We start from the raw sequence: 26,992 nt of genomic DNA on the forward strand, positions 1-26,992 counted from the left end.
ACTGATTGGTAGTCTTAGTCTTAACTTAGATTTCCTTTTAAAATGGGGAATAAGGGAGCTAGTTATGAGTTAAACAGTATTTCAGGATGGCATGTTGACTATAAACTCAAAAGGTACATTAATATCAATTCTACAAACAGTAAATATGAATATAACTTATTTAAGCTTACTGGTTCACATTTTTTAAAGCATCCTCATTTGTTTAAACTTAAGTACTATAAATGGTTCTTGAAAATCTATTGTGGACATATTAGTCCAACTAGTTGGGGGCTGCAGGGGTGAATTATGTGACTATCCAAATCAGAGTCTGATTTAGAGTTAAAAAATCAAACTACATACAAAAAAGTTACAGCCATGGGTAACATAGTAAGTCACTCAGATAATACAGCTTCCAAAGCTCACAAATCCTGGTGACCCTCCTTTTCTGTTTTGACTTACACATACCTTTCTTTTAAATAAGCAAAGAATATAAATATTCACCAAAACTCTGGAAGTCACTGAATTCAATTCTGAATGACAGTATCATTCTGAATGATAGTAGTTTCGGCATTTGATATTACAGTCACTTTCATTACAAATATTTCCTTAATTCTAGGTCAAGGTGAAGTAAAATAGGAAGAATATGATTCCCAAATGCAGAGTCTAGGGTTATGAAACAGCCAGATGAATGTGCACATGCATGCTGCAAAGCTACCTTTTGTTGGGCTGTAATATTCTGCTGCTCAGCATGACCTGGAAGTCTTTTTTTTTCAGAGAGAGAGGGCATGTGAGCATGTGCATGCAAGAGCATGGGTGGGAGAAGGACAGAGGGAGAGAGGAAATTTTAAGCAGGCTCCACACTGGGCTCCATCTCATGACCCTGAGATCATGACGTCAGCTGAAATGAAGAGTCAGACACTTAACTGACTGAGCCACCCAGGTGCCTCTGAAAGTCCTTTTTAAGAAAGGGTCTCCAGAGTGCATCCCTAGCTCCAGGATGATTTGGTTGAAGATTGGTTACACTAGTAATTTTCTTTCCTCATTGCCCAGTTCTGCCAAGATTGCAATTCTGTTTTTGTTTTAAAAACCTAGTTCTGAAGGGCTTGCTGCCCTGTTCCAATTTTCTGTTCCAACTATGTTCAGTGGCAGTGAGTTGGCACTAATCACCAAGGCCACAAGTGCACCTGGGATTTCCTTGCTTTGGGATGGCATTCTCAAAGGGGGCACCACTTAGAGGCCACCAAACGGAGCCCAACATGAGGCTCCACAACCTTCTGGCCCTCCACTGTGCTTCTGCCTCCTGACTGTGCCTAAATGAGTTTTAAATATTGCTGCCATCCTGGATTATTTCAATAGCTTCTTATTGTGTTATCTTGCCACAACCCCATTTATCCTTCACTAAATCCTGACAGTCATCTTCCTGAAACACACCTTTTATTCCTGTTGTTTCACTCTTTTAGTTTTCAGATGACTTTAGAGGTGAGTCAAAATTTCTCAGTCAAGTACTCTAACTTACCCAAGAGCTTTTTCTCATATTACTTTTCCTGTCTTATCTCATACTCTTTCTTGTAAGAACCATATGTTTTGACCAAACCAGACTATTCTGTGTCTAGCCACATTGGGATTTTCTGTGTACTCATTTACTTAAGTTGGTCTGTTCCCAGGAATGCCCATCATGCTCAGTATTCTCTCAGAGAAAACTTCTCTATTTTAAAAAAAGATTTATTTATTTATTTATTTATTTATTTATTTAGGGAGAAAGAGAATCTCAAGCAAACTCCACACTGAGCATGGAGCCTGATGTGGGGCTTGACATTCTCTAGAGTAGATCACAAATTGGGTCACAAATCAGTCCTCAACAAATACAAGAAGATTGAAATCATACCATGCAACTTTTCTAACCACAATGCTATTAAACTACAAGTCAACCATAAGAAAACATTTGGAAAGACCACAAATACATGGAGGTCAAACAGTATGTTACTAAACAATGAATGGGTCAACCAGGAAATCAAAGAAGACATTTTAAAAAGTACATGGAAACAAGTGAAAATTAAAACACGATGGTCCAAAACCTTTGGGATGCAGCAAAAGCAGTCTTAAGAAAGAAGTATACAGTAATACAGGCCACCTCAAGAAGCAAGAAAAATCTCAAATAAATAGCCTAACCTTACACCTAAAAGAGCTAGAAGAGAACAACAAATGAATCCCAAAGCCAGCAGAAACAGGGAAATAACAAACATTAGAGCAGAAATAAATGGATAGAGAAACTAAAAAAGCAATAGGACAGATCAATGAAACCAGAAGTTGGTTCTTTGAAAAAATTAATAAAATTGATAAACTTCTAGCCAGACTTAGCAAAAAGAAGAGAGAAAAGACCCAAATGAAAAAAATCACAAATGAGAGAGGAGAAATAACCAACACCACAGAAGTACAAACAATTATAAGAGAATATCATGAAAAACTATATGCCAACAACTTGGACAACCTGGAAGAGATGGATAAATTCCTAGAAACATATAAACTACCAAAACTGAAACAGGAAGAAATAGAAAACTTGAACAGACCAATAACCAGTAAAGAAATTGAATCAGTAATCAAAAAACTCCCAACAAACAAAAGTCCAGGGCCAGATGGCTTCAAGGCAAATTCTACCAAACATTTAAGAGGAGTTAATACCTATTCTTCCCAAACTATTCCAAAAAATAGAATAGGAAGGAAAATTTCCAAACTTATTCTATGAGGCCAGCATTACCCTGATGCCAAAACCAGATAAAGACTCCACTAAAGACGAGAACGACAGGCCAATATTCTCAATGAACATGGATGCAAAAATTCTCAATAAGATACTAGCAAACCAAATCCAACAATACATTAAAAAATCATTCACCATGATCAAGTAAGATTTATTTCTGGGTTGAAAGAGTGGTTCAATTTTTACAAATCAATCAACATGATACACCACATTAATAAAAGAAAAAATAAGAACCATATGGTCTTTTCAGTAGATGCAGAAAAAGCATCTGACAAAGTAAAACATCCATTCATGATAAAGACCCTCAGCAAAGTAGGTTTAGAGGGGACATACCTCAACTGAAAAACCCACAGATAATATCATCCTTAATGAGGAAAAACTGAAAGCTTTTCCTCTATGGTGAAGAACAAGACAAGGATGTCCACTCTTACCACTATTACTTAATATAGTACTGGAAGCCCCAACCACAGCAATCAGAAAACAAAAGGAAATAAAAGGCATCCAAATCGGCAAGGAAGAAATAAAATTTTCATTATTTGCAGATGACATGATACTCTATATAGAAAACCCAACAGACTCCACCAAAAAATTCCTAGAACTGATAAATGAATTCAGTGAAGTCGCAGAATACAAAATCAACATACAGAAATCTGTTGCATTTCTATATACCAATAATGAAGCAGCAGAAAGAAATTAAGTAATCAATCCCACTTACAACTTCACCAAAACCAGTAAGATACCTAGGAATAAACCTAACCAAAGAGGAGAAAGACGTGGACTCTGAAATCTGTAAAACACTGATGAAAGAAATTGAAGATGACAAAAATGTGAAGATAATCCCTACTCATGGATTGGAAGAACAAATATTGTTAAAATGTCAACACTGCCCAAAGCAATCTACACATTTAATGCAGTCCCTATTAAGATATCAGTGGCATTCTTCACACAGCTAGAAAAAACAATCCTATAATTTGTATGGAACCAAAAAAGACCCCGAATAGCCAAAGCAAGCTTGGAAAACAAAGCTGGAGGCATCACAATTCCGGACTTTGAGTTATATTACAAAGCTGTAGTGATCAAGACAGTATGGTATCGGCACAAAAACAGACATGGAGATCAACAGAACACAACAGAAAACCCAGAAATGAACCCACAACTATATGATCAATTAATCTTCGACAAAGCAGGAAAGAATATTCAATGGGAAAAAGACAGTCTCTTCAACAAAGGGTACTGGAAAAACTGGACAGCAACCTGCAAAAGAATGAAACTGGACCATTTTCTTACACAAAAATAGATTCAAAGTGGATTACAGACCTAAATGTGAGACTTGACACCATAAAAATCCTAGAGAATACAAGCAGTAACATCTTTGGCATGGGCATAGCAATTTCTTTCTAGATATATCTCCTGAGGCAAGAGAAACAAAAGCAAAAACTATTGGGATTTCATCAAGATAAAAAGCTCCTACATAGTGAAGGATTCAATCAACAAAACTAAAAGGCAACCTACAGAATGGGAGAAGATATTTGCAAATGACACCTGATAAAGGGTTGGTATCCAAAATATATTAAGTATTATAGAACTCAACACCCCAAAAATGAAAAATCCACTTAAAAATTGGCAGATGACATGAATAGATATTTTTCAAAGAAGACACACAGATGGCCAACAGACACATGACAACTACTCAACAGCACTCATCATCAAGGAAATACAAATCAAAACTACAATGAAGTATCACCTCACACCCATCAGAATGGCTAAAATCAGCAACACAAGAAACAACAGGTGTTGGCCAGGATGGGAAGAAAGAGGAACACTCTTTCAGTGTAGGAGGGAATGCAAACTGGTGGAGCCAACTCTGGAAAACAGCATGGAGGTTCCTCAAAAGGTTAAAAAACAGAACTACCCTACCATCCAGCAATTGCACTACTGGGTATTTACCCAAAGGATACAAAAATACTAATTCAAAGGGATACATGCACCCTGATGTTTATAGCAGCATTATCCACAATAGCCAAAAATGGAAACAGCCCAGGTGTCTAGTGACTGATGAATGGATGAAGAAGATGTTATATATATATACACACACACACACACACACACACAATGGAATATTACTCAGCATAAAAAGAATGATATCTTACTATTTTCAACAACGTGGATGGAGCTAGAGGGTATTATGCTAAGTGAAATAAGTCAGTCAGAGAAAGACAAATACCATATGATTTCACTCATGTGTAATTTAAGAAACAAAACAAATGAGCAAAGGGGAAAAAAGAGCGAAAGAGAAAGAGGTGAGAGAGGCAAACCAAGAAACAGACTCTAAACTATGGAGAACAAACTGATGGCTACCAGAGGGGAGGTGGGTGGGTGATGGGTCCACTTGTGATGAACACCGGATGTTGCATGAAAGTGCTGAATCATTAAATTTTACACCTAAAACTAACATAACACTGTATGTTAATTAACTGGAATTTAAGTAAAAATTTGTTTTAATCTTTATTTATTTTTGAGAGAGAAAGAGAGCAAGCAAGCAGGGAGTCCCATGCAGACTCCATCGCAGGACCCTGGGATCGTGACCTGAGCTGAAGGCAGACACTTTAACCCACTGAGCCACCCAGGCACCCAAATACAAACTTTTTTAAAAAGAAGAAATATCTCCATGAAAAGCAACACACCAAATAAAATTCAAACATAAGAGATTTGCAGTGTCTGAGGAATACAGATTTTATATGAATTTACTTGATCAAAGTGCAAGTTCCCTTGAATTTCTATTTAACCACTATTTGGATCTAATGCAAAGAAGTGAAAATTCTACATAAATAATTAGAAAAAATACTGCTACTTATGCATATTAAAAATGCACCACAGGGGCGCCTGGGTGGCTCAGTCGTTAAGCGTCTGCCTTCCGGCTCAGGTCATGATCCCAGGGTCCCGGGATCGAGTCCCGCATCGGGCTCTCCCTGCTCGGCGGGAAGCCTGCTTCTCCCTCTCCCACTCCCCCTACTTGTGTTCCCTCTCTCGCTGTCTCTCTGTCAAAAAAGAAATAAAATCTTTAAAAAATATAAATAAATAAATAAATAAAAATGCACCACAAATAGGTATAATGTCTGATTCCAGTTTAAATTAAGACTAATAACAAACTACATAGATTACAATAGTTAACAGAAAAAATGAACAGATTGTAGTAAGTAAATTTATTCAAACTTTTTAAAATGAAAAATGTAAAGAGAAATTCTAAGGAAACAATTTAGTATTTCATGTATGTATTAACTGTTAATTATGACAATTCAGACTTACCTTGGCACAATGCTCATCATTTAAATCCTGTTGCTCGCTCATATCACCCACTACCAGACAGGGTGGATGACTGGGGCTGAAGGCCATGAGGTCGGTCTTGGGCGGGCCCTCCCCGGAGCACACCCTGTGCCGCCTCTGCTGCGAGTACGACCAGCTCCCCACCGCGCTGGAGCACACCAGCGTGGGCTTCCCAGGCGCGCACGCGCCCTCCGCGGGCGGAGCCGAGCAGCGCAGCGCCGTGTACAGCAGCAGCGTGAGCACCAACAGGCTGGACACCGCGCAGATGGCGATGATCAGGTACACGTTGACATCCACCAGCGCCGTCTGGGCGCCAGCGGCGCCCGCCAGCACCCGCGACGACGCCTTGGGCGCCTGGCCGCTCTCCACCAGCGACAGCAACACAGTGGCCGTGGCCGTGAGCGCCGGCTCGCCGTGGTCCTTCACCAGCACCAGCAGGCGCTGGCGCGGCGAGTCCGCCTCGTCCAGGGTGCGCGTCGTGCTGATCTCGCCCGTGTACAGCGCCACGCGGAACGGGCTGCGCGCGCCACCCGCCGCCGGCTGCAGCTCGTACGACAGCCACGCGTTGTAGCCAGAGTCGGCGTCCACCGCGCGCACCTTCGCCACCACGTGGCCCGCGCCCACCGACCGCGACACCAGCTCGCTCACAGCGCCGCCGCCGCCCGCCCCCGGCCGCGGCAGCAGCGCGGGCGAGTTGTCGTTCTCGTCCAGCACGAACACCTGCAGCGTCACGTTGCTGCCCAGGGGAGGCACGCCCGCGTCGCGCGCGCTCACTTGGAACTGCAGCAGCTCCAGCTCCTCGTGGTCCAGCGGCTGCAGCGCGTACACCTTGCCGCTCTCCGCGTGCACCGACACGTAGCTCGACAGCGCACGCTCGCCCACGCGCCGCTCCACCAGCGAGTAGGACACCAGCGCGTTCTCCTGCGCGTCGGCGTCCCGCGCAGACACCGTGAAGATGTGGCAGCCGGGCGGGTTGTTCTCCTTCACGAACACCGTGTACTCGGGCTGCGCGAATGCCGGCGCGTTGTCGTTCACGTCCGCCACTTCCACGGACACGCTGGCCGTGGCGGAGAGCGAAGGCGAGCCTGCGTCGCGTGCGGTCACCACCAGCTCATAGTTCGCCACGCTCTCTCTGTCCAGGGCGCTGTCCAGCACCAGCGAATAATAATTCTTGAAAGTGGTCACCAGCTTGAAGGGGACATGAGGTGTTAGTGAGCAGGTCACTTGCCCGTTGGCACCGAAGTCGAGATCTGACACGCTAATTAGGGCAATAACAGTACCTAATTGAGCGTCCTCTCGGATAGGGAGGGATAAGGAAGTCAATGCAATCTGAGGGACATTATCATTTTTATCCAAAACTTTCAATAAAACAGTGCAATGTCCAGCCATGGGTGGGTGGCCTTTGTCCGTCGCGTCAACACGAATTTTGTATAAATTCAATTTTTCAAAATCTAAATTCCCTTTAGTTACTATTTCTCCAGTATTTGGATCTATTCTAAACTGGTCTCTAACCATGGTTGGAACAAGACTATTAAAAGAGTATGAAATTTCCCCATTCACTCCTTCATCCCGATCAGAAGCATTCAGTCTGATGACTATTGTTCCGTTGCCCGAGTTTTCGAAGATCCTTACTTCATATTCAGTCTGTTCGAAACTGGGAGCATTGTCATTCACGTCCAGCACAGTGACCAGCAGCTGAACAGTGCCAGTGAGCTCAGGTTTGCCTTCGTCAGTGGCTGTCAGCAGTAAGTTATGTTCGGGAGCTTCCTCTCTGTCCAAGGATTTCCTTAACACGAGCCCAATTTGTGTATTGTCATCACTGTTTGTTTTCACATCTAGGGCGAAGTATTCGCTGGAACTGAGTTTATAGGTTAAGAGGGAATTCGAGCCAACATCCGCATCTGACGCGCCCTCTAGTGGAAACATAGAATCTGGCAGCCTTGATTCGTAAATCAGCACTCTTTGTTCCTTTAAACGAAACACCGGCGCGTTGTCGTTAATGTCCTTCACCTCCACCTCCACATGGAAAACCTGCAGCGGCCTGTCCACGATCACCTCCAGGTGGATGCTGCACTCCGCGCTCCGCCCGCACAGCTCCTCCCGGTCGATCCGAGAATTCACAAACAAAATGCCATTCTGCAGATTTACCTCCAAAAGGTCCCCGTGGCCTTTGGACGCCACTCGGAAAAGGCGCGGCACCAGCTCCGCCAGCTCCAGCCCCAAGTCCTGGGCGATGCGGCCCACGAAGGTGCCGTGTTTGGACTCCTCGGCGACCGAGTACTGAACCTGGCCGCTGCCCTCCTCCCACGCTGCAAGGAGCAGAAGCGATAGCAGCAGATACTGAGATCCCAGTCGGCCTTCCAGGGTAATAACCATGTCAAATACTTGTTTTATTTCCATCAGAAGATCTTGCCTCGCAATTAAGATAAAATCTGTATGATCCCGAGTCTGTTAATCCAATTCTTCTGCGCCTGCCATCACTGAGCACTGGTGGAACTAATCAGTAATAGGAGGAATGGATTTTGCATACTGTAATGACTAGATTGACTTCATGGTAGACAGCGACATCATGCGGCTACAAAGGGTAAGAAATGAATTCACATAACCGCGCTAAGCTGTAGTCTTTTAACTTAAAAAAGAAATTCTTATTTTGCCTTACTTTAATAGTAAATCTCCTTATGTTCGTAATTTACAGAGCCAGTTTCATCTCGTCTAATTTCTTTTATTAATTTAGAGTAGGATGAGGGATCAGATAATTCATAGCAACACAACTTCTCTCGCAATAATTTAATTACTGCTATCAACCAGTTCAGAAAATTTGTGATCTGAAGTAGGTCTGGGAATTAGCAGTGCAAGCTATACTACACTCTTTGTGTAGAGAAGAAACGTGCATATATTTCTGTTATAGGACATGCTATTATATTTTGCTCTGAGAAAGAATGGACTGTAATTTTAAATTAACAAATTTTATCCACATTTTTAACATCTTATAGATTATTGAAGTCCATTCTTTCTTTATTTGATGAATATCAAATACTCCTAAGGCTGTTTTTTTTACTTAATAATGGAAGAAAATTTTAGTGCATATTCTTTACAGCATTTCTAAATTTCCCCCTCCTCCCCCTCTAAACATTTTCCTTCACATACTTCATCACTGCAAATTCTCGTGGAATATCTACCCATAATTCTTTGATGCTCTGATCCTTCAGCTGCTCCTAAATGAGCTCATCCTTTTCTTTCAATCTCAACTTTGTATATGCTTTCCTTTAAGTGTTCTCATCCACTTCCAATGTTTCAAATAAGACTTTCACTGAAGGTATTCCCGAACCCACATCTTCCTCCCCCCCTTCTATGGTTCTCTCTTTTTTAAAAGATTTTGTTTTTATTTTTTTATTTTGAGAGAAAGAGACAGCAGAGCAAGAGAGAGAGCACAAGCAAGCAGTGGGGAGGGGCAAACATGAACAGATATTTCTCCAAAGAAGACATCTAGATGGCCAAAAGACACATAAAAAGATGTTGAACATCATTCATCCTCAGGGTAATGCAAATCAAAACTACAATGAGATATCACCTCACACCTGTCAGAATGGCTAAAATCAACACAAGAAACAATAGGTGTTATTGAGGATATGGAGAAAAAGGAACCCTCATGCACTGTTGGTGAGAATGCAAACTGGCGCAGCCACTATGGAAGACTGTATGGAGGTTCCTCAAAATATTAAAAATAGAACTACCATATGATCCTGTAATTCCACTACTGGATATTTACCCAAAGAATATGAACACTATGCCAAAGGGATATATGCACCCCTATGTTTACTGCAGATTAATTACAATAGCCAAATTACAAAAGCATCTCAAGTGACCACCAAAAGATGAGTGGATAAAGAAGATGTGGTATATGTAAATATACAAAAATAAATATATATAAATATATATATATATACACACAAACAACCCTGAGATCAAGAGTCATTCACTCTACCTACTGAGCCAGCAGGGTGTCCCTTAGTAGCCCCATTTTTTTTTATTAGAGAGAGAGAATGCAAGGGGCGATCAGAGAAGGAGGAGAGGAGGGAGAGGAACAGAGAGAATCCCAAGCAGGCTCCTCGCTCAGTGCCCAGCCTGAGGTAGGGCTCATCCAAGACCCTGAGATCATGACTTAAGCCAAAACCAAGAGTCAGACACACAACCGACTGAGCCACCCAGGCACCCCAGTTGCCACATTCTTAAAAGTAAAAACAAGTAGATGAGATTTTAATAGTATATTTTATTTAACTGAATGTATCCAAATACTACCATTTCAACATGTAAATATTACTTTTGAAAGTACTGATGAAATATATTTCATTTTTAGTTTTGTACTATCTTTGAAATTTGGTGTGCGTTTTTATTTTTTTAAGATTATTTATTTATTTATTTGAGAGGGGGAGAGAGAGAGAGCACAAGCAGGAGCCTGAGGAGAGAGGCAGAGGGAGCGGGAGAGGCAGACTCCCCACCGAGCAGGGGAGCCCCATGTGGGGCTCCATCCCAGGGCCCTGGGATAATGACCTGAGCCAAAGGCAGACGCTTAACCGACTGAGTCACCCAGACGCCCCTTGGTGTGCATTTTTATTTTTATTTTTATTTTTTAAGATTTTATTTATTTATTTGAGAGAGAGAGAGAAAGAGCATGAGAGGGGAGAGGGTCAGAGGGAGAAGCAGGCTTCCCGCTGAGCCAGGAGCCTGATGTGGGACTTGATCCCAGGACTCTGGGATCATGACCTGAGCCGAAGGCAGTCGCTTAACCCACTGAGCCACCCAGGCACCCCTGGTGTGCATTTTTAAAATTGAAATATAACTGATATATAACATCATAGAAAAAAAAAAAACAAAAGATACCAATAATATCTAATTTGAATATGTTAAGATTTTCCCAACTGTGAGAGCTCAAAATTGCTTCTTACCAATATAATAGTTTGTCAATTGAAAAAAAAATGCAAGTTAAAGAAAAACTAATCATTGTTCCACTAAATGTTGATGTTAGGGTAAGGGAAAAAATTATGATATATCTGCAAAGTGGGGCACCATAAATCTGGAAAAAGGAATGTGACACATCCTCAAGTACTGATACATCATGATTATCAAGATATATTAAGTAAAACAGACAGAGGAAAAGCGATATGACTATTATGTTTTAAAATAGAAGAGGGGTACTTATTTCTATATAAAGAAAATATCTGTGTTAAGATAACCAAGAAATTGCAACGTTTGAAATAGACAAGGAAGACCGGGGGCACTTGGCTGGCTCAGTCAGTAGAGCATGTGACTCTTGTCTCAGGGTTGTGAGTTCAAACCCCACCTTGGGTGTAGATATTACTTTAAAAACAAACAAACAAAAAAACACCTTAGAAATGTTCAAGGAGGTATATTAAGTGGCTTGATATTGGAGGTGGAAGGGTAACATTGTAAACCATGTAAGTGTATTTCGTATTCAAAAATAAATGAAGCCACTACAGTTAAAAAAGAATCATAAATATCAAATTCATCATAAGTATGCGAAAGAAAACTGTTTAGAGAAACCTTAAAAGAATGATTCAGTGTACAAATATTACATAAAAAGGAAATTAATTTGGTGTAATAAAACACTAAAATAACTGATATTCAATGGAAAAGAAAAGGCAAAGTGACATAGCTACATTAAAACATTTCAATGCAGTCGCAATATGAGATTTGAAGGTAAATAACTCCAAATATGTCATACAAGTATCTCCCTACAACATTTCCTAAAGACTGAAAAATTAAAATATTAAAATTTGATTTAGGAAACAATTTCTATCATGCAAAGAAAAGTAATCCATTCATGCCAACTTTGAAAATCTTAAAAAAGGGAATGTTACTGAAATATATTCATTACTGCAAAGCGATTATCTGCAACAAATTAAAATGAATTCTAAGCATAACTGTAATTTTAAGTAAATGAATTAGTACCAATACAGAACTTACATCTGAAATGATGAGATAATAATCAAGTATAACCATTATTAAATGCCTGTGATGTCTCTCCCTCACTGAGGCCTGGAGCCACGCACCTCAGCCCCTGGGGCCTGCCAGCTTGCTGAGGCCAGATTGTCCAGGCGCTGCCCTCTGTCTTCCGTGTGTCCTGTCTCCCTGCTTTCTTTGCCTCTCGCTTCCTTGGCCTGCTGCTCGGCCAGGAGCTCGGTGCCGTTTTGTGCACCCCTTCACCCTCTTTCTGAAAAACTGTTCTCAGGAAAGAGCTGATAAACTCATTCACTCTCAAGAAAAAAAAAAAAACATAATTAAAGATAAAAAAGAAGATGGAGGGAAATAATAAATATTAAAGATTTAAAACGAAAATTATTGTGAAAATTATTTTTGAGACTCACAGTGCCTGCAGAGCTGGGACCCTGAGGTAGGCTGGGGCTGAAGGCCATGAGGTCGGTCTTGGGCGGGCCCTCCCCGGAGCACACCCTGTGCCGCCTCTGCTGCGAGTACGACCAGCTCCCCACCGCGCTGGAGCACACCAGCGTGGGCTTCCCAGGCGCGCACGCGCCCTCCGCGGGCGGAGCCGAGCAGCGCAGCGCCGTGTACAGCAGCAGCGTGAGCACCAACAGGCTGGACACCGCGCAGATGGCGATGATCAGGTACACGTTGACATCCACCAGCGCCGTCTGGGCGCCAGCGGCGCCCGCCAGCACCCGCGACGACGCCTTGGGTGCCTGGCCGCTCTCCACCAGCGACAGCAACACAGTGGCCGTGGCCGTGAGCGCCGGCTCGCCGTGGTCCTTCACCAGCACCAGCAGGCGCTGGCGCGGCGAGTCCGCCTCGTCCAGGGTGCGCGTCGTGCTGATCTCGCCCGTGTACAGCGCCACGCGGAACGGGCTGCGCGCGCCAGCCGCCGCCGGCTGCAGCTCGTACGACAGCCACGCGTTGTAGCCAGAGTCGGCGTCCACCGCGCGCACCTTCGCCACCACGTGGCCCGCGCCCACCGACCGCGACACCAGCTCGCTCACAGCGCCGCCGCCGCCGCCGCCGCCGCCCGCCCCCGGCCGCGGCAGCAGCGCGGGCGCGTTGTCGTTCTCGTCCAGCACGAACACCTGCAGCGTCACGTTGCTGCCCAGGGGAGGCACGCCCGCGTCGCGCGCGCTCACTTGGAACTGCAGCAGCTCCAGCTCCTCGTGGTCCAGCGGCTGCAGCGCGTACACCTTGCCGCTCTCCGCGTGCACCGACACGTAGCTCGACAGCGCACGCTCGCCCACGCGCCGCTCCACCAGCGAGTAGGACACCAGCGCGTTCTCCTGCGCGTCGGCGTCCCGCGCAGACACCGTGAAGATGTGGCAGCCGGGCGGGTTGTTCTCCTTCACGAACACCGTGTACTCGGGCTGCGCGAATGCCGGCGCGTTGTCGTTCACGTCCGCCACCTCAACGTACATGCTAGCTGTGGTGGACAGCGAAGGCGATCCCCCGTCTCGTGCTGTCACCACCAGCTCATAGTCCGCCACGCTCTCTCGGTCCAGGGCGCTGTCCAGCACCAGCGAATAGTAATTCTTGAAGGTGGACACCAGCTTGAAGGGAACGTGGGGTGACAGGGTGCAGGTCACCTGCCCATTGAGACCAGAGTCGCGGTCGGACAGACTGATCAGGGCGATGACAGTCCCCACTGAAGCGTCCTCTTGGACCGGCAGAGATATGGAAGTTATGACCATCTCTGGGGTATTATCATTCTCATCTAGGAGTTTTACTATTACTTTGCAGTGTCCAGTTAATGGGAATGGACTTCTATCTACAGCATCAATATTAATTTCATATAAATTACAGTCTTCGTAATCCAGTTCTCCCTTAACTGTTATTTCCCCATTATTCGAATCGATTATAAATTTAGATTTGACGTTGTCAAGAACAAGATCACTAAAGAGGTATACTATTTCCTTATTAATGCCGTCATCTGCATCTGAGGCATTCAGTTTAATAACTAATGTCCCATTCGGTGCATTTTCTAATAATCTGATATTATAAACTGATTTATCAAATTTGGGGGCGTTATCATTCGCATCCAATACGTTGATCAATAATTGAACTGTACCTGTTAGTTCAGGTTTTCCTCCATCAATTGCAGTCAGTAATAAAAGATGTTCCTGGATTTCTTCTCGATCTACTGCTTTCTTTAAGACCAGCTCTAAAATGTTTGTTTCCTCTTCATTTGCTTTAACATCCAAATCAAAATATTCATTAGGATTTAATTTGTATCTCAATTCTGCGTTTGCTCCGACATCCATATCAGATGCGCCCTCTAGCGGAAACCGGGAATCCACTATTCTTGACTCTAAAATAAATAATCTTTGTTCCTGTCGGAAAAACCTTGGCGGGTTGTCGTTAATGTCCTTCACCTCCACCTCTACATGGAAAACCTGCAGCGGCCTGTCCACGATCACCTCCAGGTGGATGCTGCACTCCGCGCTCCGCCCGCACAGCTCCTCCCGGTCGATCCGAGAATTCACAAACAAAATGCCATTCTGCAGATTTACCTCCAGAAGGTCTCTATGACCTTTGGACGCCACTCGGAAAAGGCGCGGCACCAGCTCCGCCTGCTCCAGCCCCAGGTCTTGGGCGATGCGGCCCACGAAGGTGCCGTGTTTGACCTCCTCCGGGACCGAGTAGTGGACCTGGCCGCTCCCGGCTTCCCAGACTGCGAGGAGCAGAAGCGAGAGCAGCAGGCGCCGGGAACCTGGATTTCTTCTCTGGGAATATACCATCGCAAATTCGTTGCAATTTTCAAATGTCTATTGCACTACCACACGATAGCTTTTGGAAACCTAATTCCCAATTTGCTATAATTTTTTATTTGCTCACCTTTTCAGCCTCAGCATCAGAGTAAAAAAAGGAGTAGCCTTTTCCTTTCTAAGGAATATAAACTAACTCACTGTATTCCTTTATTGGGAAAGGGGTGGGGGGGGGAAGCCAACCACCAAACTTGCGGTTTCCAGCGCCATCATGTGGATGAAAGGGTGAGTTTTTACTTTGTTATGTTTTATTTGCCTTATATTTCCCAATTTCAATGACTTTTAGGTATTCTTTATTTTCCTTATCTCTAATTTAAATACATCGTTAAGATTATAATAAAGAATATCAGTTTTCATTAAAATACTGCAAAATCAATGCTACTTTAGTCGTGCCACACCAGTCTTTACTAGAGTAATTTGTATTGGTCTATTCTATTTAGGGAGTGGCTTTATATAATTCCTAACTAAAATTAAAGGTTTTAGTTTTCTATTTATTTCCATATTTAAATATATCTTGTTAAATTTCTTGAGTGTTTTCTATTATTTTCATGGGATGTTTGTACACTACTTCTATGTTATTCATGAAACAAATTTATATTTCTATTTGCAGCATTTAATATTGGCTTTTTGTTGATGTTATCTTTAAAGTAACAAACTACTTGAATAGCATTCTTGTGTGAGTTACAGTTTGGAAGTCTGATATTTAAATTGCTAAAAATCCATTTCTTCAATTTCTCCCTATATCACCTAATTTTAATGTTGACTAAAAACTCATATGTGGAGATTTAAAATTTCTAGAGGTCAAAATCATAGTAAAAACACTTTTGGTCAGTATCTTGACACCATTTTTCAAATTAGATGTATCTAGGCAGCATTTCTTCAACTGATAAATCACAGTTCATATAAACTGAAAGTACATATCTTTGCTTTTATGCAGCAAATCAAAATACTAATATTTTCCTGTAGATATACTAGTCCATAAAATGTTTGGGTTCCAGTAAAAATTAAAATATTGAAAATAAACCACATTATTAACTGGACTATGTTAATTTCATCTCTTTTTAATCATCCTTTTGATTTACTGCATGATACCACTTAGACTTATAAATATGGCCAGAAGAAAATGTCCCAAAAGAAAATGTCACCAATTTTTTCCACTGAAAAGAAATTCAACATTCTGCTTGTGTATATACTACCTAGAATTCCTTAAATATTAAAAAGCCTCCTTACCTATGAAGACATTGGGTCCAGTATATCAATAATTCTATTACTTGACACTTTTACATGTAAAGCATAAACCCCAAATATATTCCTTTTTTTTAAAAAAGATTTTATTTATTTATTTGACAGAGAGAGAGAGAGAGATCACAAGTAGGCAGATAGTCAGGCAGAGGGAGAGGGAGAAGCAGGCTCCCCGCTGAGCATGGAGCCTGATGCGGGGCTTGATCCCAGGATGCCAGGATCATGACCTGAGCCAAAGACAGTGCTCAACCAACTGAGCCACCCAGGCACCCCCCCCAAATATATTCCTTACTTTTGGTTTAAGTTTCATGTGAGACTTGTATTATTTTTATGTCAATGTATAAAACAAATATGGAAAAATGGTAATATAAAGAATAGTGAGGATAAGAAATTACTAGAAAATACAAAATCAATTGAAATACTTTTGCTTCCCAGTATTCAAAGTAGTAAAGAATTAGAATAATGTTACTGGATTCATTTCTTCTATAATATTTAACAGTACATTTATCATTCCCTTTAGTTTTTCAAAGATTCTTACTCTCTCTACTAACATCACTTTCCCCTCAGCATTCAGAGCACCCAAACACTAAAGAATCTGAACATTAATCAATTTTCCAGATTACTTATCTCTTACCGATACTGACAATTTGAAAACATTTTAATACACAACAGCTAAAAAAAAAACAAAAATGATAATAAATGTGCTGAAAATACCATCAGTTAAGGTTGATTTACCTTCTATTGTGGAACCATGACTGATGTGAAACTCCAAAACCATGCTATAAATAAATTTACTTTTGAAAAAAGTGAATGTCAAGTATTTAACAGCCAAACCGACAGTGTGATGTTAACTATGTATGCATGGTGATTGATAGAATATTTTCAGTATATATTTCAACATTTTGAAAATATACACAATGGGAAAAATGGCATCAACAGTTTCACATACTTCTTTCAGTTTGTAATTTTTTATGTAAATACATAGATGTTTATTTTTTTAAGATTTTATTTATTTGAGAGAGAGAGCACAAGCAGGCGAGAGGGAGAAGCAGGCTCCCCACCAAACAGGGAGCCCGATACAGGGCTCGATCCCAGGACCCTGGGTTGATGACCTGAGCCAAAGGCAGATGCTTAACCAACTGAGCCACCCAGGTGCCCCAATATATAGATATTTCAAGAGAAAACAAGACTCTTGACATTTGACCCATCTTCACATCTGTTAGATAATATTAAGTTTTTGAATTATCATCTGCATTAGTCTTTCAATGCTCAACTGTTTAGGAGGAGGTTAAGTTCTCAACAATTATAGGCTCTCTGGTCTTAATTCCACAGACAACTCCATAGGTGGAGAAAATTCTTTAAATCTTTTTCCAAACCATTCTTTCAATTAAATATTATAGATTACCTTATTAACTGATCTTTTCACTTGCTAGTTTCTTTAAATTTTTAATTATATTTAAACCTTGTTATAGAAATTAAACTCCTTCCTTGACCATGAATTTAGGTTAAGAAAATCAGGTAGAGTTTTGAGGAATCTCTACTTAATATAATGGGAAGCATTCCAAGAAGATGTTACACTAGAAAATTTAACTTTGCATTGGAATCTAGATGCCCTTCATTACCTACAAAACTCCACAATAAAATTTTAATAAGCTATATTTCTCTCCTATCTGTAAAAATTCACATAGGTCTACCACACTGCTCAGAAACAACAGGTGAAGTTGAAGCAATCTTTTAGAGATTTATAAATAATTTTCAAAGATAAATAATTTTAGAGATAAATAAATAATTTATGCAGCTGTGTCAAATTTGACCAAAAAATTAATTATGAAACATTATCCTATGAAAGCACACTAGTGCATATGGTATCTTTATATTACTTTTTAATGGTTCAATTTCCCTATAAAATACTGTGCTAAAATATTTATATTTTATATCCACTCTAGGGACAAAAATCTGAGAGTAATTTCAAAGTACCTCTAAGTGAAAAAGTAAAGTACATTAAGTATAGTTTTTACTCACAATCTATTGCCTTTATTATTGCCAAATAGGCTCATTTAAAAGTGGAAAGGGACAACAGAGCTAAAATTTAAAACTTTTGGTTCTATTACCTGTATTCATAATAATATCCACGTAGCCTCAAGCAAGTTCTTTATGTCTCAGCCACAGTTTATTCATCATTTAATTGAGAGAAATTATGATCTTTTAGGTTATATTCAGTTTTAAAATCCTAGGTCAAGTCAGTAGAAACTTGCTGAGGTGCACGATTCTTATAGCATTAACCAGTGTCAAGGGTGAAAAAGAAGAAAGCAGGGTAATTAAACAGTAATAAACTTCAATAAGCTTGGTTCTTATGATTTAGTGGTGAGGAGGAAGAAACAAAGTTTCAAATAAAGTAAAAAAATTTTATTCTACTAACTTTATTTCACATACTACAAAATAGAACTAGGAAGTGAGTGGGAAAGAAAAAAAATGTTCAGAAAATTTGTAATGACAGACATCATTATAGGAGATAAAAAAGGAAAAGAAATAAAATATTTATTTCAATTAAAACTTTTCCATAAATGCCCTAAATCCATATCTATGAGATATTTATGTTATCCATCTTTTATTTATTTATTTTTTTAGATTTTATTTATTTATTTGACAGAGACATAGAGAAAGCACAGATAGGCAGAGCAGCAGGCAGAGGGAGAGGAAGAAGCAGGCTCTTTGCGGAGCAGGGAGCCCAATGCGGGGCTCTATCCCAGGACCCTGGGATCAGGATTTGAGCCAAAGGCAGCCGCTTAACCGACTGAGCCACACAGGTGCCCCATTATCCATATTTTAAGGAAAATAATGACATCTACAACAACTATAACTTCTCAAGCACAATATCCAAAATTCGCTACAAAATTGTCAGACTTACCAAGCAAGAGGATCATGAGAAAAAAATATCACAATAAAAAAGGCACACATATTATCCACTTACTACAGTGATCTGATAGAGCACAAATAAACTGTGATTACTATATTGAAATAAACACATACTAAAATAAAGAATTTCACCAGAAAACTGAAACTATTTTAGAAAGGAAAGCTAGAATTCTAAAGCTAAAAAATTTCACAATTGAGGTTTAGATTACATTCATGATTTTAATAGTAGATTGAACTAAGAAAAGTGCTGATTTAGAAGATTGGTCAGAACAAATATCCAGCATGTAATAAAGAGACCAAAAATTATCTTCAAAAAACAGAAAGGGGCATAGAAGATATGAGAGATATAGTGAAAATATTTCACATACATATCCCTTGAGTTACAGAAGAAGAGGATAAAAAACATGATGCAGAAGCAATATTTGAAGGCAGACTGCTGAAATTTTTTCTGCACTGATGAAAGACACCAAGCCACATATTCAAGAAGCTTTCAATACTGCAAACAAGATAAAATCAAAGAAAACGAAAACTGAGCATATAATAAAGTCACTGAAAATAAAAAACTAAGTAATTATACAAAAGCAGCTGGAGGAAAAGAAAAAAGGCACACTACCTGAACAATTAACTTACAGCAATTTATTTCAAGAATGGCATTCATTTCAGGGATATCATCTTGAAAGTGCTCGGAAAAAAATCACTTCTAACCCAGAATTTGATACTCAGCAAAACTCTTTTTCAAAAGTGATGATGAGGGGCGCCTGGGTGGCTCAGTCGTTAAGTGTCTGCCTTCGGCTCAGGTCATGATCCCAGGGTCCTGGGATCGAGCCCCACATCGGGCTCCTGCTCTGTGGGAAGCCTGCTTCTCCCTCTCCCACTCCCCCTGCTTGTGTTCCCTCTCTCACTGTGTCTCTCTCTGTCAAATAAATAAATAAAATCTTTAAAAAAGAAAAAAAGTGATGATGAAGGGACGCCTGGGTGGCTCAGTCGTTAAGTGTCTGCCTTTGGCTCAGGTCATGATCCCAGAGTCCTGGGATCGAGTCCCACATCAGGCTTCTTGCTCAGTGAGGAGCCTGCTTCTCCCTCTCCCTCTGCCGCTCCCCCTGCTTGTGCTCTCTCTCTCTGACAAATAAATAAGTAAAAATCTTAAAAAAAAAGTGATGATGAAATAAGCATAGTTCTGATATACAAAAAGTTGGAGAATTCTTAACCACCACTAAAAGAAATATTAAAGAATTTCTTCAGGAGAAAAATGATCCCAGAAAGAAACAAAAACAAATGTAACTGTACAAAACATGATAATAATGTCATCTGTGCCTAGAATAAATGTATAACTGAAAGGCATATACCAAACAAAAGTGGAAGCAGACAAATGGAGTTATTATTCAAGGTCCTAGCATTGTCTGAGAGTGGTAAAAGCACTAATTTAATTTAAATTTTAACAAGTCAGTGATGCTTGTTTTAAAATCCAGGAAATCAATAAAGAAATTAGTAAAAGAATGTACTGTATAATTGAAAAGATAGTAGAGAAAATGAGTAATTAAAATATACCAATCCAGATAAAGACAAAAAAGAAAGAGAAGTAGGAAGGAATTTTTAAGGATTTTTTAAAAAACTACACCAAACATAATTAATGATAAATTATTTTTTTTTAGATTTTATTTATTTATTTGAGAGGGGAGAGACAGAGAGAGCGTGTGCACAAGCAGGGGGAGGGGCAGAGGGAGAAGCAGATGGGGGGGAGCTCAATCCCAGGACCCTGGGATCATGACCTGAGCCAAAGGGAGATGCTTAACCGACTGAGCCACCCAGGCGCCCAAAGATAAATTATTTAAAATTTGCCTTTGATTTCATAAATGAGACAAGGTTGCTCAGTATTGCCATTTCTATTTACCATAATACTAGTGGTCCAACTCAACGCCATTAAAGCACACAAAAGATATAATGGGTATAAGATTCGGGAAGGAAAAAGTTACAGCTATCATTATTTGTTGATGGCATGATTGTCTATATCGAAAAATACAAAGCACCTAAAGATAAATTATTAGAATTAATATGATTTTAACAAGTTAGCTGGATAATATGTCAATACAAAAACACACTATACATTCATATGTACCATTTTTTTTTTTTATTTTGAGAGAGAGTGTGCAGGAACAAGGGGGGAGGGGCAGAGGGAGTGGGAAAGAGAGAGAGAATCTTAAGCAGCTCCAAGCTCAGCGCAGAGCCCAATGTGGGGCTCAATTTCACGACCCTGAGATCATGACTTGGGCTGAAATCAAGAATCAGATGCTTAACCTACTCAGCCACCCAGGAACCCACATTTCTAACTAGATTCAATGCATTCCAAATAAGAACCTCCCTAAGTTATTCTTATGGTATTTATATACAAATTTTGGTTGAAATAAAAGAGGAAACATGGCATTGATTTTAAAAACCTTCTTTTTTAAGTCTAGTAGATTAGAACAACAAAAAAGATCATACCTATAGAATGGATAATTATTTTGTAAAAACATGGAATTCATTTTTAAGAAATGTTGCTTTAGTTGAATGTCATTAGGGAAAATTAATCTTGACCCCTATGTCACAAAAGACAAAAAAAAAAAAAAAAACTGGAAAAGGATTGTATATCTAAGATGAACATGAAACAAAAAATATCAAAGAAATTATCTTCATGACACAGAATAAAGATGAAAAGATTGATAAATTGAACATAACTAAAATTAAAAATTTCTATTCACCAAAAAAACTAATGAAGAGCAGAAGAATGCATAAGCAAGAAAGATGTTATATCCAGAATATAAGAAATTTTGAAAAACAATAGAAAATGCACCACAATAGAAAAATAGGCAGAGACTTGAATAGCTATTGTACAAAATAAGATATAAAAATGGTCAATAATAATAAAGGGGCTCAACTTCATTTATAAATCAGGAAAAATAAAATGGAAATACTAAACATACCCAGCAAAATGGCAACTATCTGACAGTGCCAAATTTTGGAGATGATGTAGAGCAATACACTGCCAGCACAAGTGTAAATGGGTAAAAACATTTGAGAAAGCTGTTTGATATATTAAAGATGAATATATGTATATATTTTATGTTCTACTAATTTCAATCTTACTTAAATAATAGAGAAAATTGTGCACATGGGCACTGAAAAATTTTTTAACATATTTATGGCAGCATTATTTGAAACAGACAAGGAGAAACAATGCAAAATCCTCAACAGTGGGATAAACAACTGATACTATAGTGGTAAAATAAACTACTAGAGAGAAAACAAATTAAGTGAACTCCAACTACACATAGCAATAGGGATGATTCCATAGAATGATGAATGACAAATACGAAGAACACACAAACACAGGCACACACTAACACATTTTGTGCAATTCCATTTAGATAAAGTTCAGGAAACAGGTAAAAATTAATAACAGTTATCAAGTTAAAACTGGCTACATTTGGGGGGAAAAAGGGAAAGTGATTTTGGAGGTGCATTTAAGTCGCTTCTTAAGTGGAATGGAAGTAACATAAGTTTTCACTTTCAAATGATTGAGTTATATTACATCTGGGCACTTTTCGACATATTATAGGCAAATAAAAGGAAAATGTTCTCTTAAAAGGTGATTACAACTGAAAATAAATAGATGAAGATGGTAAGCACAAAATGTATAACATTAGTTATATAAATATGCATTGAATAATGAAGATTTTAAAAAAAAAAACAAATATTGCCTTGGGTCCTATAATTCTGAAAGATATTAGCTAAAATGGGTATATAAGAAGTAAAAAACATGTCAGGGAAATTTCATTCTGAACTTTTTTTAATTAGGAAGAAATTGGTAGAATAAAGGAAAATAAAACATTAGATTAAAAATTCAGATTTAATAAAGGATATTTAAAACTAACCTTTGAAAGGGAATCTCCAGTTCCTGGAGGCAGATCCTCTCTGTCCCTAGAGTCAGGTACACTGGGACTGAAGGCCATGAGGTCGGTCTTGGGCGGGCCCTCCCCGGAGCACACCCTGTGCCGCCTCTGCTGCGAGTACGACCAGCTCCCCACCGCGCTGGAGCACACCAGCGTGGGCTTCCCAGGCGCGCACGCGCCCTCCGCGGGCGGAGCCGAGCAGCGCAGCGCCGTGTACAGCAGCAGCGTGAGCACCAACAGGCTGGACACCGCGCAGATGGCGATGATCAGGTACACGTTGACATCCACCAGCGCCGTCTGGGCGCCAGCGGCGCCCGCCAGCACCCGCGACGACGCCTTGGGTGCCTGGCCGCTCTCCACCAGCGACAGCAACACAGTGGCCGTGGCCGTGAGCGCCGGCTCGCCGTGGTCCTTCACCAGCACCAGCAGGCGCTGGCGCGGCGAGTCCGCCTCGTCCAGGGTGCGCGTCGTGCTGATCTCGCCCGTGTACAGCGCCACGCGGAACGGGCTGCGCGCGCCACCCGCCGCCGGCTGCAGCTCGTACGACAGCCACGCGTTGTAGCCAGAGTCGGCGTCCACCGCGCGCACCTTCGCCACCACGTGGCCCGCGCCCACCGACCGCGACACCAGCTCGCTCACAGCGCCGCCGCCGCCGCCGCCGCCGCCGCCGCCGCCGCCGCCCGGCCCCGGCCGCGGCAGCAGCGCGGGCGAGTTGTCGTTCTCGTCCAGCACGAACACCTGCAGCGTCACGTTGCTGCCCAGGGGAGGCACGCCCGCGTCGCGCGCGCTCACTTGGAACTGCAGCAGCTCCAGCTCCTCGTGGTCCAGCGGCTGCAGCGCGTACACCTTGCCGCTCTCCGCGTGCACCGACACGTAGCTCGACAGCGCACGCTCGCCCACGCGCCGCTCCACCAGCGAGTAGGACACCAGCGCGTTCTCCTGCGCGTCGGCGTCCCGCGCAGACACCGTGAAGATGTGGCAGCCGGGCGGGTTGTTCTCCTTCACGAACACCGTGTACTCGGGCTGCGCGAATGCCGGCGCGTTGTCGTTCACGTCCGCCACCTCAACGTACATGCTAGCTGTGGTGGACAGCGAAGGCGATCCCCCGTCTCGTGCTGTCACCACCAGCTCATAGTCCGCCACGCTCTCTCGGTCCAGGGCGCTGTCCAGCACCAGCGAATAGTAATTCTTGAAGGTGGACACCAGCTTGAAGGGAACGTGGGGTGACAGGGTGCAGGTCACCTGCCCGTTGGCACCAGAGTCGAGGTCATACACGCTGATGAGGGCGATGACCGTGCCTAATGGAGCGTCTTCTCTGATTGGGAGCGACAAGGACTTGAATTCCATTACTGGGACATTATCATTGGTGTCCTCAACTTCCACCATAACTGTACAATGGCCAGAGAGTGGGGGTTGTCCTTTATCAATACCCTCCACAAGAATTTCATAGGATTTGCTTTCTTCAAAATCGATATATCCCTTTACCATAATTTCTCCAGTAAGTGGATCTATGTGAAACTTGGATTCCACATTTGGTAAAATATCAGTTGAGAATGAATAAATAATGTCCGCATTCGAGCCTTCATCTAAATCTGAGGCGTTAAGTTTCATTACCGACGTTCCATTAGGAACATTTTCTGGTAATTTCACGGCATAGAGTGTTCTGTCGAAAGCTGGGGCGTTGTCATTGGCGTCCAGCACTTTGATGAGTAACTGAACGGTGCCAGTCAGCTCAGGTTTGCCGCCATCAGTGGCAGTGAGCACTAAAAGAATCTCCGGAGCTTCTTCCCTGTCTAAAGATTTCCTTAACAGTAGCCCAAGACGTTTCACCCGCTCATGATCGGACGGTTTTTCCAGCGAGAAATACTCATTGGGGCTCAGTGTGTAGGTCAGCATAGCGTTGGCCCGGATATCTGCATCTGATGCGCCCTCTAGTGGAACCCGAGAGTCAATAGGCCTGGATTCTGCCATAAATAGATTCTTCTGTGTTCCAGGGAACATAGGAGGATTGTCATTAATGTCCTTCACCTCTACCTCCACATGGAAAACCTGCAGCGGCCTGTCCACGATCACCTCCAGGTGGATGCTGCACTCCGCGCTCCGCCCGCACAGCTCCTCCCGGTCGATCCGAGAATTCACAAACAAAATGCCATTCTGCAGATTTACCTCCAGAAGGTCCCCGTGGCCTTTGGACGCCACCCGGAACAGGCGCGGCACCAGCTCCGCCAGCTCCAGCCCCAAATCCTGGGCGATGTGGCCCACGAAGGTGCCGTGTTTGGCCTCCTCCAGGACTGAGTAGTGAACCTGGCCGCTCCCTGCTTTCCAGGCTGCCAGGAACAGAAGTGAGAGCAGCAGACGCCGGGATTCCTGGCTGCTTCCCCAGGAAAACTTCATCTCCAGCCCGCAGTGCTTTGTTTTTATTAAGGGATCTTGTTTCAAAATCAAGAAAAATCTTCTAACTGTTCAGTCCAGTGCCGCTGTATCCTCCATTTCTCAGCATGTGGATGGTGGGTGCAGCTTCTTTATAAGAACAGAAGGGATTTTTTTTTTTTTCCTCTGTTAAGATCGATTTTATGGTACAGAGCGACATCATGTGGCTCCAAACCGTAAGTAATGGATTCTGATACCGGTGAGTCTTGTTTCAGCCATTGCGCATACTTTAGAAACACATTTTATACTACTAATGTCCACGGTTTGTACCGTTGATTGAGTGTGATCCTTAGTTTCACCATGGGGACAGCTTTTACTTCAGTGGAAATCCTTTTTTCACACAGGTTTTAAGTATTTATAGAGCCCGGCTATAATTAACATACATATATTTGTAAACATAGAATTGTTAAAGCGTTGATTAGGAAAATTCTTCTTTTTTTTTAAAGATTTTATTTTTATTTATTTGACAGAGAGAGACACAGTGAGAGAGGGAGTGGGAGAAGGAGAGGCAGGCCTCCCACCGAGCAGGGAACCCGATGTGGGGCTCGATCCCAGGACCCTGGGATCATGACCTGAGCCGAAGGCAGACGCTTAACGAACGACTGAGCCACCCAGGCGCCCCTGATTAGGAAAATTCTTGACAGATTTTATGTGTTCCTGAGAATGGGGGAAAGTAGTTATTAATGATGACACAGTCTTCATCTTTGGATTTCATATTCCTTGTGTTGAAGACTTCAGAGAACCCTCTGCTCTAGAAAACCTCCAATGCCAAGAATAAGCCATTGAAAGAGAACTTTAAAAATGTTGGGATATTTTAAAATGTCCTAAAAAGGGAAGCAAAACTCACCAGCACTTACCTGAAGGTCTTCATTAATTCATCTAAGGGCTGAAAGTGCAAGGAGCTTTAAAGAAGTAGGATGTTGTGGTATATAATGGGTGTGGGAAAGTATTGCAAATAACTTTATTAACAAATACACTCACCTCCCACAAGCAAGATTGGTATTCTTAATTTGTCTCTTAGATTTAGAAATCCTGTCTCTTAAATTTATAAATCCTGTTCTCCAGTGTCTAATAGGCATAAGCTTCTGTTTTCTTCTATAGTGCTCATGTATTTCAGTCAAAGTGGACAATTTCCTGCTTCCAATAATATTTTTCACTAAAAAACTCATTTTATCCCCTAATATCCATCATTTCCAAATGCTTCACAAAGCAACCCCGCATTTTATAATGATTTTAAAATTTCTTGACCTCTTCATAAAATGAAGACTTTCATGATTAACCCAATTGAGGAGGTACCTTACTTTCTTTTATATACTATAGCATACAGATGGAATCACTTGGGTCATTTATTACATTAATACCTCTTTTGTAGGCATTTGAGTATGTGTGTCTAATGACATGGGTGTCATGTAATAAGTACAAAGATCCAAATAACTGGAACCTTCTTTTATGAAATATAAACTTTTAAAGAGAATAGTTGTGCCTTATTAGTTTAAGAGCTCAGAATACATACCTAGTATTTGCTGAATATTTACCTAATAGAATGGTCTGGTTCTCTTCAGTTGCCTAATAAAGTGCATTAAATTAAGGTGGTCACAAAGCTAGTTAGGAAAATATTATGTCTTAGCAGCAGCCTC

At 41.5% G+C, this 26,992-nt stretch overlaps 3 protein-coding genes and 1 pseudogene across 3 annotated transcripts; all 4 read right to left on the reverse strand.

Annotated features, from left to right (window-relative positions):
* Positions 1 to 571: 571 nt before the first annotated feature.
* Positions 572 to 1,191, reverse strand: LOC144380913 (SOSS complex subunit C pseudogene; annotated as a pseudogene).
* Positions 1,192 to 2,155: 964 nt separating this feature from the next.
* On the reverse strand, positions 2,156 to 8,578 carry LOC144378801 (protocadherin alpha-6-like). Its single transcript, XM_078066334.1, has 2 exons — positions 6,041 to 8,578; positions 2,156 to 2,164 (listed from the first exon to the last, which is right to left on the reverse strand). The coding sequence occupies exons 1-2, from the start codon at positions 8,456 to 8,458 to the stop codon at positions 2,156 to 2,158; spliced, it is 2,427 nt and encodes an 808-aa protein (XP_077922460.1). The 5' UTR covers positions 8,459 to 8,578.
* Positions 8,559 to 15,151, reverse strand: LOC118555549 (protocadherin alpha-5-like). The gene is made up of 2 exons (XM_036123737.2): positions 12,445 to 15,151; positions 8,559 to 8,633 (listed from the first exon to the last, which is right to left on the reverse strand). Exons 1-2 carry the CDS (start codon positions 14,809 to 14,811, stop codon positions 8,559 to 8,561), a joined length of 2,442 nt encoding a protein of 813 aa, XP_035979630.2. The 5' UTR covers positions 14,812 to 15,151.
* Positions 15,152 to 20,977: 5,826 nt separating this feature from the next.
* Positions 20,978 to 25,601, reverse strand: LOC144380914 (protocadherin alpha-4-like). The gene is made up of 3 exons (XM_078066336.1): positions 22,908 to 25,601; positions 21,957 to 22,015; positions 20,978 to 21,023 (listed from the first exon to the last, which is right to left on the reverse strand). Exons 1-3 carry the CDS (start codon positions 25,317 to 25,319, stop codon positions 20,978 to 20,980), a joined length of 2,517 nt encoding a protein of 838 aa, XP_077922462.1. The 5' UTR covers positions 25,320 to 25,601.
* Between the last annotated feature and the right edge of the window lie 1,391 nt (positions 25,602 to 26,992).

Source organism: Halichoerus grypus, chromosome 2 (genome assembly GCF_964656455.1).
Source record: "Halichoerus grypus chromosome 2, mHalGry1.hap1.1, whole genome shotgun sequence".
NCBI classification, from domain to species: domain Eukaryota; kingdom Metazoa; phylum Chordata; class Mammalia; order Carnivora; family Phocidae; genus Halichoerus; species Halichoerus grypus.

Excerpts from the sequence above, each read along its gene's own strand:
- LOC144378801 (XM_078066334.1), bottom strand. The coding sequence starts at position 8,458 with ATGGAAATAAAACAAGTATTTGACATGGTTATTACCCTGGAAGGCCGA.
- LOC118555549 (XM_036123737.2), bottom strand. The coding sequence starts at position 14,811 with ATGGTATATTCCCAGAGAAGAAATCCAGGTTCCCGGCGCCTGCTGCTC. Across the intron at positions 8,634-12,444 it reads GTCCCAGCTCTGCAGGCACT|CCGCATGATGTCGCTGTCTA; the intron begins GTGAGTCTCAAA and ends TACCCTTTGTAG.
- LOC144380914 (XM_078066336.1), bottom strand. The coding sequence starts at position 25,319 with ATGAAGTTTTCCTGGGGAAGCAGCCAGGAATCCCGGCGTCTGCTGCTC. Across the intron at positions 22,016-22,907 it reads CTGGAGATTCCCTTTCAAAG|TGTATTGCTCTACATCATCT; the intron begins GTTAGTTTTAAA and ends TTGTGCTGGCAG. Across the intron at positions 21,024-21,956 it reads GATAGTTGCCATTTTGCTGG|GTGCTTTGTATTTTTCGATA; the intron begins GTATGTTTAGTA and ends ATTTATCTTTAG.